Source organism: Salmo salar, chromosome ssa01 (assembly GCF_905237065.1).
Source record: "Salmo salar chromosome ssa01, Ssal_v3.1, whole genome shotgun sequence".
NCBI classification, from domain to species: domain Eukaryota; kingdom Metazoa; phylum Chordata; class Actinopteri; order Salmoniformes; family Salmonidae; genus Salmo; species Salmo salar.
In genome coordinates this window covers 148,712,887-148,729,030 of record NC_059442.1, presented here as the reverse complement: position 1 = coordinate 148,729,030, position 16,144 = coordinate 148,712,887, and the positions used below count along the sequence as shown (strand labels likewise).

At 42.0% G+C, this 16,144-nt stretch overlaps 1 protein-coding gene across 8 annotated transcripts in view; it reads right to left on the bottom strand.

Annotated features, from left to right (window-relative positions):
- The window catches only part of LOC100380321 (phosphatidylserine decarboxylase), a 41,864-nt gene that overhangs the window by 13,325 nt on the left and 12,395 nt on the right, over positions 1-16,144 (bottom strand). The window contains exons 1-3 of one of the 8 annotated variants that reach the window (XM_045724599.1): positions 13,711-13,735; positions 6,311-6,909; positions 1,440-1,605 (exon numbers count right to left, since the gene is read on the bottom strand). In XM_045724599.1, coding sequence (XP_045580555.1) covers positions 1,440-1,605; positions 6,311-6,486 — 342 coding nt within the window. In that variant the 5' untranslated portion in view covers positions 6,487-6,909; positions 13,711-13,735. 8 annotated transcript variants of the gene reach the window in all.

Genomic DNA, 16,144 nt, shown 5'->3' with positions numbered 1-16,144 from the left:
TCTAAATAAAATCACAGACTGTGTCACCAACAAAGCACCCCCACACTTCACGGTGGGAACCACACATGCAGAGATCATCCATTCACCTACTCTGCGTCTCACAAAGATACAGTGGTTGGAAACAAAAATCTTTCATCTCAGACCAAAAGGACACATTTCCACTGGTTGAATGTCCATTGCTCGTGTTTCTTTTCCCAAGCAAGTCTCTTCTTATTATTGGTGTCCTTTAGTAGCAATTTCTTTGCAGCAGTTTGGCCTTGTAGGCCTGATTTCATGCAGTCTCCTCTGAACAGTTGATGTTGAGATGTGTTTGTTACTTGAACTCTGGGAAGCATTTATTAGGGCTGCACTTTTTGAGTCTGGTAACTAATGAACTTATCCTCTGCAGCAGAGGTAACTATGGGTCTTCCTTTCCTCTGGCGGTCCTCATGATAGCCAGTTTCATCATAGTGCTTGATGGTTTTTGCGACTGCACTTGAAGAAACTTTCAAAAGGTCTTGAAATTTTCTGGACTGACTGACCTTCATGTCTTAAAATAATGGACTGTCGTTTCTCTTATGCTCTTTGTTTGTCTATGCTAATTTCAGCTGTTCTTGCCATAACATTTTACCAAATAGGGCTATCTTCTGTATACCACCCTTACCTTGTCATAACACAACTGATTGGCTCAAATGCATTAAGGAAAGAAATTCCACAAATGAACTTTTAACAAGGCACACCTGTTAATTGAAATGCATTCCAGGTGACTACCTCATAAAGATGGTTGAGAGAATGCCAAGAGTGTGCAAAGCTGTCATCAAGGCAAAGGGTGGCTACTTTGAAGAATCACAAATATAAAATATATTTTGATTTGTTTAACACTTTTTTTGGTTACTACATGATTCCATATGTGTTTTTTTCATAGTTTTGATGTCTTCACTATTATTCTACAATGTAGACAATAGTCAAAATAAAGAAAAACCCTTGAATGAGTAGGTGTCTCCAAACTTTTGACTGGTATTGTGTGTGTGTGTATATATATATATATATATAATGAATACTCTTGCAAATAAGATGTTATTCTTAACTGACTTGCCTAGTTAAATAAAGGTTCAATAAATAAATAAAAGTAATGGAATACTAACGTCCGTTCGGATATTTAAATAACTGTGCCCATCCCTACACACACATCAGTGCCTCTAACAGACCACCTCTAGCCGAGAAAACCTAGGGTCACGACGCAGGGGAAACTAACGACCATAGGGGTTATTAGAGTGATGATAATGCTTTTTCAAGTGTTCACGTTGTACTTTACCTTGTAAGAGAGGAACTCTTATCCTACTCCACAAGTATTCTAAGAGTTGGTACCCCTGGATGCTGAGATTGACATTCATTCACACACAAACCCACAGATATACACAAATAAATGATGCAGCAGCTGTTAGCAGGTAAATACTCACCCTGCTTGTTGGTCTCCAGCCAACCTTGGCCAGGGGCTTGAGTGCACCGAAGGTCAGGAAGTAGTAGAGGAAGCTGAGCGGCCATGAGCGCAGCCGCAAGGCGGGCCGGGACATGCAGCTCAACTGGCCAAGACGACGCCGCAAGGCCAACTGAGGGAACTGCAACCTAGGCAACCATACAAAACGCTGGGTTGGCACAGGTATGGCCATGTATACATAGTACACACAAAACAGTCTCAGTACAGAAACACTGAAAGATGACAGGCAGGCAGGCAGACCGACAGGCAGGGACACCGACAGGCAGGCAGGGACACCGACAGGCAGGCAGGGACACCGCCGGCATTCCGCCCGGCTGACAGCCAGGCAGGACAGAGGCTCACACATTCACCCACAGACACTCTCCCCCACAAACACCCAAACAGGAAAAGCACGTGAATAATGCACATACCTATGTCCACGCAATGGACATGACACAATGGTCCTACACAAAGACGTGTTAAATACCGGCATAATGGGAAAAACAAAATGACACAATGATGCCCTCTTACTTTATACTGTTCAAACACAATCACACAACACAGTAGCCTATTTCCTGATAGGAATGTACGTTCACATGTTCTGACTGCACACATCCTCCCCACTGTATCCCCAAACTCTCTTCAACAATGTAGATGGTACTCTTCTACAGTATCTCATCCAAACCACCACATGGTTCGTTTCCTAAGAAACTCCTCATATATTCATATTTCATACAGAATCCACCCTACTCTTCAGGCTGCTTTTAGTCAGGCCAACTGTGTGTTTCCTTAAAATAACCTAATGTCTAACTGCCATCCATCCAGATCTCTCAATATGCCAAGTTAAAATTGCTAAAAAAATTAATTAGCCTTAGCCGATAAATGCGGAGCGGGATTTTGATGACAAACTTTGTGCTTGTCATCAAAGTGTGGATGGTAAACACACTGCATAAAATGCATAGAAACAGCATATCCACCCAACAGCCAAATCAAATCATCTGCGCATGAATATGCCTGGCTGCACTGTTAAACAGTCTATTAAAATAGGCTTAAGTGGCTGTGATGTATTGCCCTGGTTCTGAACAATAGGACCAACTAGGGCAGCAGTGATGCAGCAGTGGACTCTAAAGGGGGAGGCCAATGTTACCGCAACAAGGGACATCCAACGCACGCAATGTGCAAAACCAACGTCTTTGTCCAAAACCACAGGCCGTGTACGAATACCCGCACTTGCGTTCTAAAAAGTAGGTATTTTGGTATGCAATTAAAAAAAATAATACTAATATATAAATAAATATATACACACATACATACATACATACATACATACATACATACATACATACATACATACATACATACATACACACATACATACATACATATATTTATTTGTATTCTTTTTTAATTTTTGCATACCCAAATTATTTATTTGCTAGTATATACATTTTCAAATCATAATGAAGGAATGGCTCTGCTATGTCCACATTAGCTTTAGTAAGTCAGGGGATGTGGATTGCACTTGGCCCTGAGAGTGATGAGCCAGAGCTAACAGGCCTGAGAAGAGAGGGGGGAGAGAGGGGGTATAATACATTCTGCTCTACAGCTATCTATAGGCCTAAAGAAGACCAGTCCACTCTAATCAGGAAAAGACACAAGCGTGCCATGGATAGCTTCAACACTGACTCCCTACTAGACAGTCAGCAGCACCTTAACACCTACCACTGGCATAGAGGTGACCTGTAGGCCAAACCGAGGAGGCAAGTCTAATGACAACAATGAGTAGGACTGGATACGTTCAATTACAACAGTTGACCCTGACAATCTCACGCACGACCACACACAGAAGCTCAATCAATTCACACAGACACACTGACATCACTAAGCTAAGGACCCTGGGACTAAACACCTCCCTCTGCAACTGGATCCTGGACTTCCTGACGGGCCGCCCCCAGGTAATGAGGGTAGACAACAACACATCTGCCATGCTGATCCTCAACACCGGTTCCCCTCAGGGGTGCGTGCTTAGTACCCTCCTGTACTCCCTGTACACCCACGACTGTGTGGCTAAGCACGACTCCAACACCAACATTACGTTTGCTGATGACAACAGTGGTAGGCCTGATCACCGACAATGATGAGACAGCCATTAGGGAGGAGGTCAAAGACCTGTCAGTGTGGTGCCATGCCAACAACCTCTCCCTCAATGTGAGCAAGACAAAGGAGATGATCGTGGACTACAGGAAAAGGAGGACCGAACAGGCCCCCATTTACATCAACGGGGCTGTAGTGGAGCGGGTCGAGAGTTTCAAGTTCCTTGGTGTCCACATCACCAACAAACTATCATGGTCCAAACACACCAAGACAGTCGTGACGAGGGCACGACAACACCTTTTCCCCCTGAGGAGACAAACTATTTGGCATGGGTCCCCCAGATCCTCAAAAAGTTCTACAGCTGCACCATCGAGAGCATCCTGACCGGGTGCATCACCGCCTGGTATAGCAACTGTTCGGCATCTGACCGTAAGGCGCTACAGAGGGTAATGTGTATGGCCCAATACATTACTGGGGCCAAGCTTCCTGCCATCCAGGACCTATATACTAGGCTTTGTCAGAGGAAGGCCCAAAAAAATTGTCAAAGACTCCAGTCACCCAAGTCATAGACGTGTCTCTCTGCTACTGCACGGCAAGCGGTACTGGAACGCCAAGTCTAGGTCCAAAAGGCTCCTTAACAGCTTCTATCCCCAAGCTATAAGAATGCTGAACAATTAATCAAATGGACACCTGGACTACTTACATTGATTCTCTCCTCTTTGTTTTTACACTACTGCTACTCGCTGGTTATCATCTATGCATAGTCACTTTACCCCAACCTACATGTACAAATCACCTTGACTAACCTATACCCCGCACATTAACTCAGTACCGGGCCCCCTGTATATAGCTGCGTTATTGTTATGTAATTCTACTGTTACCTTTTATTTTATTTAGTAAATATTTTCTTAACTCTATTTCTTGAACTGCACTGTTGGTTAAGAGCTTGTAAGTAAGCATTTCACGGTAAGGTGTAAACCTGTTTTATTCGGCGCCTGTGACAAATAAACATTTGATTTGATTGATTTGATGACACACACTCACAGGTCGGTCAGTGGCCCCGCTGTGTCTTTAATCCCTGTGTCATTATAGACCTGTTTTGCCTCAGAGCTGAATCAGATCAATTAAATGGTGCTTTACAGGCTGATGTTGATGCGCCCTTTGTGAAACTACAGCCAGTGCTTAACGATTGTCCCCAGCACAGCCATTCAGACAGAACAGTGCCCATATTGTTCCGCACACACACAGATCTGAGGATGGTTTTTCAATCCGGAGCAGTGTGTGGAGCTGTGAGGTTCAGTGGGTCTACACAGACAGTCCTATCACCACCTAAGACTGTCTAATTTCTCAAGGGTTTGATCACCACAACATAACAGTCGGGGGGGAAAGGTCATCAACAAATCTAATGATCCATAGCAAGAGATCTAAGATACTCCTGATTCTAGAAATCTGGAATTATTGAGTCATCAGGGAAAATCACATCTCTGATTACTTTGGCTACACGGATGGCAGGGTAGGGGACTACTTCCACGGAGGCATGCTGCTGATGTGGCTGTATGGTGCCGTTCAGTAGGTCGTGTACTGGAGCTAGCGACTGCTCTCCTCACAGTCACCGCTGGTTGGCTGGCCTGGTTTGGACTGCAGAGTGTGACACTGGGCCACTCATCTTTTCTAAACTCTAAACAGGAGAGCAATATTTACTACTCACAGCCTGGACAGGTACACAACAGCCTATAAGATTAGAGCTAATATAGCTAATATAGCCTAAACAAAGTTATTTGCATAATGTTTAACCCCTTTATAAAAGGATATAAAAAAAGGCAAAGAAATAATTTAAATGTAATTCAATCTCAATTCTCATAGAAGTCTACCAGTGCAGAACATTTTAAATATTTAAAATCTTTACCAATTACCATTTCCTGGCTATCCCGTCTCTAGCTTGCTCTCTATCACACAAAACGCACGCTCCAGCAGCACCCCCCTCTCTTCCTCAATGCAGGCACATATTAGCCAATCACTGACTGCATAGCATTCTGTCTCTCCTGCCTCGCTCTATCCACACTAGCCGAGTCTTAGCCTTCACGCAGCTCTTGAAAACTCCATCTATCCGTTACTTCTTTCAGGACCACTTCTGAAGCTGGCAGGGTAAGGCTGGACCAGATGCTTTGTTCCCCCTTTGACTGGCCTGCCTGTTCGGGGCTTAAGGACATTACGTTGCAATTAGGCCAAACAGAGGCTTTGTGCTGCCTGGGACACAGCGAGAGAGAGAGAGAGAGACAGCGAGAGAGAGAGACAGCGAGAGAGAGAGACAAAGAGACAGAGAGACAGAGCAGAAGATTGAGAGAGAAAAAAGATTGAGGGGGCTTTGGGAGTGCAGACCAACTGTACCCACTCAATAGTCACCCCCTTGGCTCACACTTGTCCCCATGCTCATGAAGCAGCCAGGGTACAGCTCAACACAAAGTACACAACACAACACAACCACCCACTCACAAACCACACCACTGCTACAGCTTCAATCTCGCGGCAGAACATTACATTAATAGTTCCCTCTATGCTCGCTCAAGTCATCCCTCTCAGGCTCTTTCAATCCATCTCTACCACTCATGTACTGTAAACAATCCCTCTATAGGCTAAGTACCATTCATTCTCTCTCCATGTCAGTCCTCTCTCTGTCATTAACAGCAGGCATGTTATACACACGTCAAGTCATCCTGTAGTCATTCATCTCGTTCCCTCTCTCTCTCTCTCTCAGCATACCTGAATCGGTTCCTGTGGCTGAGTGCTTGGGCCCCCTGGCCTGAGCTGTTGCCGCCGCTGACTCCCCCCTGCTCCCCAGAGGAGCTGATCGGCCGGAGCCGGCGCACATCAACCCTAACTCTGTGGAGATTGTAGCAAGACGGAGGGCTGTGCAAAGACTTGCAGCATCTCACCATTTCCCTGAGCTCCGCGCTGCTGCCCGCTGCAGGTTCCTGCTCTGACACATTATCACTGAAGGTGTGGGGAGATTAGACACTTCTTTCACTGGGGCTGCCTCTCTCTCGCTCAGTGTGCACACGTCTGTTCTCTCGCTGGATCTTGTTCTCTCGCTCCGCTATTCTCAAGCCAATCCCCCTTCTCTGGTAGGACGGATGTGACGTGGTGAAGGGGGGTAATCCGTTCGCGCCCTCTCTTCGCTCTCTGTCATCTCTCTCTCTCTCTCCGGGTTCCAGGGGCCTCAAAGTTATTTTGTACCAGTGTGCAGAGGCAGGGTGCCAGAAGGTGGGGTGACTGTTTCACAGCTGATCTGAGAGGAGCTGCAGCTGACTGGTGACAGTGAGAGACTGGAGGAGGACTGGTCTGCCTGGGGGGAGGGGCAGCTTGATGAGAGAGAGAAAAAAATCCCATCAGCTACAGTGTTCATGGACCCTGTTAAAGATTCCTGGCCACTCCCCTATACTGCTAATAAGTGTTGCGTTGTATAACAGTATAATTCGGCATTCATAAGGATGCTTGCCGTACCTTGTTTTTTTAACTTAGGTTTTGGCCTGTTTTGAAAGCCTGGCTAGCCTCCACTGCTTCCTACCTTATCCTATCCTACAATCAGCCGATGGGGGGGTTGGAGGGGCATCTGGACCCTCTGTCTCCCAACTACACGAATAACAGAAATTAGACTAATTGTCATAATCTGCTATCTATTCATTCCCTGTTGTTTTGTTAAGAGTGAATCATTTCAGAACGTTAAGCATTGGTTATCATGAAGATAACTTGGTTAAATGAATGTCTATTATTAAAGCCCATCAGCTTTCTTACTTGTCTGACTTTTCCAAAATAGCCTCGGGTCGAAATCGCATGTCTTGTTTAACACATGAAAAATAGCTTTTACGCACTAGCAAATAATCCCTTTGGTTTGGTGTCAGTTACATTAATTACGGTTCAAAGGACTGAAAAACAATCCCTAAAAATACCACAGTCAGACAACAGATGTCTAACGATGACACTTAACGTTCTGAAATGATTCACTCTTTACAAAACAGCAGGGAATGAAGAGATAACAGATCATGATCTTATTAGCTAGCTTTCCATCCAATTGTCCACAGATTTTCATTTGAATATTCTAAAATCTGCATTAAAAAAAAGCATTTTCTCACTAGTGGTGTTTACACCAAACAGAGTTGTTGCGGATAAAAATCTGTTCATGATGACGTAGTGTGCGCAAAATGTACTTTTTCCCTTAAAAAATGTCATGCACTGAATAAAAACCTAAAAGTTCAATGTGTTTGGTCACATTTTCAACTCTACCGATAGTTTTGTCACAAAAACTGTTGGGTTAAATATCAAATGTGCCTACTCTGGTCCAGGCACGTGCGCTCTAGCCAACAGCTCATAGACACAGTGTGGGTAGGCTGTGTTGGTTGGCTAGTCTACATGAGATTATTATGGATAAAATATTGTTATTTGTCAAATGGCAGTCAAGCATCGATCACGTCATCAGAGTAAGACCAATATTTATTGGAAAGGGGCATCAAGATCACTGTGCACTTTCACCACCCAGTGAAGTAAATAATTTTTTTAATCTGTAGCCGAATAAAATGCATTGTTTCCTGTAGCCTGGGTAGCCGCTACTTGGCTTTATGGATCTCCACTATGGGAGATCCATAAAGGGCTTGATGTGGACAGCCGGTAATCCACTCGAGTGTCCCGGCTACCGGTTCGTACTTTCTCCATTCAGGCTGCAAAGGCTTCAACTTTATTACAGTTGAAGTCGGAAGTTTACATACACCTTAGCCAAATACATTTAAACTCAGTTTTTCACAATTCCTGACATTTAATCTTAGTAAAAATTCCCTGTTTTAGGTCAGTTAGGATCACCACTTTATTATAAGAATGTGAAATGTCAGAATAATGGTAGAGAGAATGAATTATTTAAGCTTTTATTTCTTTCATCACATTCCCAGGAGGTCAGAGGTTTACATACGCTAATTAGTATTTGGTAACATTGCCTTAAAATTGTTTAACTTGGGTCAAATGTTTCAGGTAGTCTTCCACAAGCATCCCACAATAAGTTGGGTGTATTTAGGCCCATTCCTCCTGACAGAGCATGAGGAATGTATGACTCAGATGTAACTGAGTCAGGTTTGTAGGCCTCCTTGCTCACACACGCTTTTTCAGTTCTGCCCACAAATCTTCTATAGGGTTGAGGTCAGGGCTTTGTGATGGCCACTCCAATACCTTGACTTTGTTGTCCTTAAGCCATTTTGCCACAACTTTGGAAGTATGTTTGGGGTCATTGTCTATTTGGAAAACCCATTTACATCCAAGCTTTAACTTCCTGACTAATGTCTTGAGATGTTGCTTCAATACATCCACATAATTTTCCTACCTCATGATGCCATCTATTTTGTGCACCAGTCCATCTTGCAGCAAAGCACCCCCACAACATGATGCTACCACCCCTGTGCTTCACGGTTGGGATGGTGTTCTTCGGCTTGCAAGCCTCCCCCTTTCCTCCTAACATAACAATGGTCATTCTGGCCAAACAGTTCTATTTTTGTTTTATCAGACCAGAGGACATTTCTAAAAAAATACGATCTTTGTCCCCATGTGCAGTTGCAAACCGTAGTCTGGCTTTTTATGGCGGTTTTAGAGCAGTGGCTTCTTCCTTGCTGAGCGGCCTTTCAGGTTATGACGTTATAGGACTCGTTTTACTGTGGATCTAGATAATTTTGTACCCGTTTCCTCCAGCATCTTCACAAGGTTCTTTGCTGTTGTTCTGGGATTGAGTTGCACTTTTCGCACCAAAGTATGTTCATCTCCAGGAGACAGAACGTGTCTCTTTCCTGAGCGGTATGACGGCTGCGTGGTCCCATGGTGTTTATACTTGCCGATTATTGTTTGTACAGATGAACGTGGTACCTTCAGGCGTTTGGAAATTGCTCCCAAGGATGAACGAGACTTGTGGAGGTCTACAATTTGTTTTCTGAGGTCTTGGCTCATTTCTTTTGAGTTTCCCATGATGTCAAGCAAAGAGGCACTGAGTTTAAAGGTAGGCCTATTAGCCTATCAGAAGCTTCTAAGATCGTGTCATGCACAAAGCAGATGTCCTAACAGACTTGCCAAAACTATAGTTTGATAACAAGAAATTTGTGGAGTGGTTGAAAAACAAGTTTTAATGACTCCAACCTAACTGTATAAGTGTATAAACTTCCGACTTCAACTGTAATGGTGAGAAGGTGAAAAAAAAGTGGACTTTATGAAACACCATTTTCTCCCACCGTGCTAGAGAGGCTAAATGCTAATCGCGGATGTTGCGTATCATGTTCAGCCATTCAGGTTGCTGCAGTTTTTTTCACGCCTAACCTAGCGTAGCAGGCTTAAAAGAAACAGAACCCCTGGTCTGATTGTTTCGAAATAAAAAAGTTGTGCTTATTGAACATAGTTTTTGTATTGGATTTGTTGGCATGAACTCGTTTACGGAACATTATAGTTTTAATAAATATTAAATATTTGTGAAGTGAAATAATGCATCATACCGGCTGTATTTCTATATTATACATCTTGAAAACTTGATTGCTGATATGCAACAAAAATAAAATGGCACTATATCAACAATGGACTAATGAAACAAATACCAAAAGATAGTTTTGGGGTGGAATTTTCCTTTAACCCTGAGCAACATGGGCCTGGTATCCACAGTACTCCACTAAATATACATTTTTCAACACGATAACATCTTGTATCCACCCCCCCATTTCATTGTTTTACCTAAATGTACTGTAATTTAAGATTTAAAACTGCAAATTTCTCTGCCGCATGGCAAAATGTGTAGAATTTCAGGATATTAGCTTTAAAGCGGCAACAACAAAAAGTTTCTGAACTATGATAAACGTGTAGAATAGCAGGAAATTTGCTTGAAAACGGCAAAGTTCTCTCTCCGATGCCAAGAGGCGGGCCTTTAATATTGGTTAATCTGACCATGCACTGCCGAAGTTATAGTAAAACTCATATGCTATTTTTATCTAATGCGAGTTGTGTGCTGATGGGGGGGTCCATAATGAATTTGCTATCACAAAGAGGTCCCCGCCGGTCCCAAAAAGTTTGAAAACCCGACCTAGAAGGCCTCTCTAGAAAAATAGCACACTATACTCCCAGATTATCCAACTATTTTCTCAATATTGTTTATCCATCAGTGTGATGTTGCACCTTTTTGGGGGGTGAGAGTCTTCAGTTAACACTATTAGTCTCTCAAGCAACGTATGTCTTCACCAAACAGGGAGCCGGTCCCTGAAAGCAGGACAACACCCACTTCCTTCCTTAACTGACACACTGACGCTACGGACTACTGTTATGAGTAATCTACTCATAATAACAGTTACTGTAAAGACATAGGAACTGTCAAAAGTAACACTTCAGTACAGATTCTGTTTATCCCAAAATTCACTTTGGATTTTGTTACCACTTCCTGTAACATTTCCCTATTAAACACTATTCTGATTAATTAGATTACATTAAACACTTCCATAAACATAGTTACATATTTCAGATAATGCATTATACAACGTTAATCTAAAATTGTGTTTTTCCATATTAAAAACAAACTCTGAACATTACCTTCTGTTGTCTGAAGCGTGAATCAAATTGACAAAGGGGAAGTTAAGTCTCTCACTGCGTGCTAGTTAAAGGTGAAGGCTAGTCAGTTCCCTCTACTCTCTCACAACAAAGTCCTGCGTACTGGCTGGACAAGCCCTTTAAGAGACTAGAGGGTGGGCGGGCAGATATCACGTTCAAGGGACTATAATTGCTGGGTGATGTCATCTGACTCACCACATGCCAAAGTAGCCTAATGGTCCAAATGCACAAATCTACTGTAGAATCTACAGCAGTAATACGATAATCATCTCATCAAATTGACAGTGGGGCCATCTTAACGATAAGTTTGGGGTGATGAACTAGACTTCACAAATATTCAAATGTGTACAGTAAAGATAGCACTGTGTAATCAACTAAGCCTACAAACAGCCGTGTACATGTAACTGCCAAAATAAAGGAAACACCAACATAAAAGTGTCTTAATAGGGCATTGGGCCACCATGAGCCAGAACAGCATCAATGCACCTTGGCATAGATTCTACCAGTGTCTAGAACTCTATCGGAGGGGTGCGACACCCTTCTTCCATGAGAAATTCTATAATTTGGTGTTTTGTTGGGGGTGGAAAACACTGTCAGGTGCCGCTCCAGAATCTCCCATAAGTGTTAAATTGGGTTGAGATCTGGTGACAGACAGCCATGGCATATGGTTTACATAGTCTTCATACTCAAAACATTCAGTGACCACTCGCTCATGCCCCGTTGATGGGGACATTGTCATCCTATGAGGGCATAGCCATGGTAGAATAAATTACCCTAAGCATGATGGGATGTTAACTGCTTAATTAACTCAGGAACCACACCTGTGTGGAAGCACCTGCTTTCAATATACTTTATAGCTCTCATTTACTCAAGTGTTACCATTATTTTCCCAGTTACCAGTAGAGAGTGACCGATATGGATTTTTTAGGGGCGAAGCCGATTTCTGGGGGTCAAGGAGGCCGATATTAAATGTTTTAATTACAATTTCCCAAAGATAGCCATGTATGCAATAATGCATACATTTTAATGGTAATACTTTAATTTGAATGGTAAATCTCTTTATAAAATGGGTGTATTATATTTCCATTCAAATAAAGGTATCTATTCATGTTAATGTTTTTAAATGTATGTAAACTGTAAAGTTTTTTGCCTGTAATGCATTTGTGCCAATGTTGTGACAAGGTAGGGTTGGTATATAGAAGATAAATAAATTTTACCAAATAGGGATAACACTTTTGGTTATTATGTGATTCCCTATGTTATGTAATAGTTTTGATGTCTTCACTATTATTCTACAATGCAGAAAATAGTCAAAATAAAAACCCTGGAATGAGTAGGTGTGTCCAAACTTTGGCTGCTATACTAAGCTTACTAATGACAATGACATTATTATAATAACAACAACGGAATCAAGGAAAAGAGGGTTATTATTATTATAATTTCACAATTTGGAAGTGTAAACACTAAATAAATTAGAAATAATACCAGGGAGGCTGGTCTAATGAAAATAAAAGTGCAAAGCGTTTATCACAGCATAGCAAAGATTAAAAACTGCCGAATTTGTGAAATTGTTGTGTGAGCCTTGGTGCTCACGGAATCAGTAGGCTTTCAACCAAACACTCAAATAGTCAACATAAATCAGGATAGGTCTTATTTCTGTAGATATATATGGCACATTTAACATTTAACAGTTAGCACAGGAAAAAAAATGTATGAAATGTATGCATTCACTACTGTAAGTCGCTCTGGATAAGAGCGTCTGCTAAATGACTAAAATGTAAATGTAAATGTTATAGACCTATTAAGTTGAGGTTTCCTCTATCCTCTCTTTTCTTAGACAATTAAGGCAAGGGCTGTTTTCTCGTCTCCTAACTCTGCTGCTGCCTCCGCCGCATTGCTCTCAACACCAATATGGTAGTTAAGAAGAACTACAAATTGTCAGACAGGCCACTTCCTGCTTGGAATTCTGTCAGGTTTCTGCCTGCCATATGAGTTATGTTATACTCACAGACACCATTCAAACAGTTTTAGAAACTTCAGAGTGTTTTCTATCCAAATCTACTAATAATATGCATATTCTCGTTTCTGGGCAAGAGTAGTAACCAGTTTAAATCGGGTACGTTTTTTCATCCGGCCGTGAAAATACTGCCCCCTATCCTAAACAGGTTAAGAGAAGGCCAGTTTTATTGCTTTTTTAAATCAGGACAGTTTTCAGCTGTGCTAACATAATTGCAAAAGGTTTTTCTAATGATCAATTAGCCTTTTAAAATGATAAACTTGGATTAGCTAACAACGTGCCATTGGAACACAGGAGTGAAGGTTGCTGATAATGGGCCTATGTATATATTCAATAAAAAAAATGTAAATCAGCCGTTTCCAGCTACAATAGTCATTTACAACATTAACAATGTCTATACTGTATTTTTGATCAATTTGATGTCATTTCAAAAACAAGGACATTTCTAAGTGACCCCAAACTTGAACAGTAGTGAGTATGTGCATTTATCCATACTACATGCAAATGTAAAATATGTTACATAAATACACAATACCTCTGTCTTTACCCAAAGAGGAACTGCTAAATCAGTCTGTAGAGAGTGAGAGACAGGGAATGCTCCAATCCCCAATTTCCTTGTAGCTGGCCCAGAATGCTGTGTCTTTGGCTTGTCGGAGGGGAAATTGAGAGCCCCTGTCTAGTCTGCTCATTACCATTCCATTCGTGTCTCAGCCCAGATTCACCATGAGAAGAACTCAGGCCATTGTTAGGAGGCCATGTGCATGTGGGTCTTTGAGAAGCCAAATGAGACTTGTGAAGTGTGAGCCTAACTCTCTGACAAGTGTGTGTGTGTGTGTGTGTGTGTGTGTGTGTGTGTGTGTGTGTGTGTGTGTGTGTCTCCACAGTAGTGCTGAGCAATAAGTGCCTTTTGAGGTCGGTTCATTTAATCACAGTTTTCAATGCTGTAACACAAAACAAATGATGGTAGTGATTGGCCATTACAGCATATGACTTATTAATAAACTACCCTTTATTCACATTACTTTAATAAAATATTTCAGTTCTGTATATTACATTGTTTATTTGATGACTTAATATTTTATTCAAGTCATCATATAATCTCTGCTCAGGCTGTAGCAGCCAGCTATCCCTGTGCTCCCCTGAGTCATCCTTCAGGCTAACCATAGCGTACTTCCTGCCATTTGTCTGACAAAAATCACCATTTCAGTAGTTCTTCAAAAGTAGATCAGGCATACTTTTAACACTGCTAAATCACAACTATCAATCAATTACATGTACTGTCGTGTAGAGACCTAAGCAACCTCTCTTTATTCCCCTCGTGTCGCTCTATCGCTCTTCCTCTCCATGTCTGTCTGCCTGCCCCACAGGCTTGCCCGGAAAGAACCAATGAGAACAGGCACAATGGATTCTGGTCATTGTAGTTAATTACCATCTTTCGGCGCTTAACTATGATGAGTTGGGACAACATATCCCAGAGACAAATCTCTCTAAAGAAACAGCACAAATGGTGCGTTGAGTGGACAAAAAAACATGGAATTCAAATACTTGAACAGACTTCAGTCAGTTATTTAAAAACTAAAATAAACCAACATTTTGGTTAATCGCCCAGCACTAATATAAGGTGAGTGTGTATGGGTGTTCACACTTCAGAGTGTGTGTGTGTGTGTGTGTGTGTGTGTGTGTGTGTGTGTGTGTGTGAGAGAGTGTGTTCATAGTCACGGTGGGAAGTTGAGATGCCATGATGACAATGCTGACCTTGACAGTGACCAGGGGACCTTGCCAAGTCACTTTCTGATAGTCGCATGTTGTATTGGACAGTTCAAAAGTGGGTGCGACCAAAAGTCCACCACGTTGACTGTTCCATGCTTATTTACAATATAGCGAGATAAAAACATCAACTTAAGTCTGGGAAATTCCCTAACCCATCCCCAAACTAGCCAATGAGCTTCCATTTGCACTGTGACAAAACCTCACCCCACACTCAATTGATTGCAAAGCCCTATTGAGAAAGTCTGCATACCAGGCCCCCAAAGGGTACACTTCAAAATAGGCAAGAATTTATTACAGAACTGCCGTATAAATATTCACCCTTTTGTAGCTAAAGCAAATAAGCCCACCAATCTGTTAGTTTACATAAGGTTAGTTCCTTTACATACAGAAGTGAAACAGTTTAAAGGGATGTTTTGTCAAGTACAATTTTGTCAAAAGACATACTACTGTGACCCAGAGAGACTAACAGTATAAAAGAGACTATGGTGCATAAACAACAGCACTGATTCTACAGAGAGGGAAAGAGGATAGAAATGGCATAGGATACATTTTTACAGGGTTGGGGGAGATTCCATTTATTTTCTGTAGGCTATTTGGTTAATGAATGTACATAAAATGAAGAGAAGACAATTTGAAGAGATGCCTTCTGTGCTTTTTTGCATTCTCATACGGTCCCATGGTATCTGTAAAATTACATAATTATGTGCCAGTGGCACAAGTCCTAGACCAGGGGTCCAAATCACATTCAGCTGTGGGACGATTTTTCCTTGAGCAGATGGTCCAGAACATAGTTATAAATAATTTGTACACTGCAAATCGACTGCAAGAAACCCAAACAGATATAGTATGAGAAAAACAGAATACTTTCAAACCATGAATACATTGGTATATGATCATATATGCCCAGAGCTTGACTTAAAAAAAAATATATATATATATTTTTAATTTAACTAGGCAAGTCAGTTAAGAACAAATTCTTAAATACAATGATGGCCTACACCGGCCAAACCTGGACGACGCTGGGCCAATTGTGCGCCGCCTTATGGGACTCTCAATCACGGCCAGTTGTGATACCGGCTGGATTCGAAACAGGGTGTCTGTGGTGACGCCGTCTAGCACTGAGATGCAGTGCCTTAGACCGCTGTGCCACTCGGGAGCCCCAGAGCCCCCGACTTGGACTGAAATAGGTTCTGGTACTC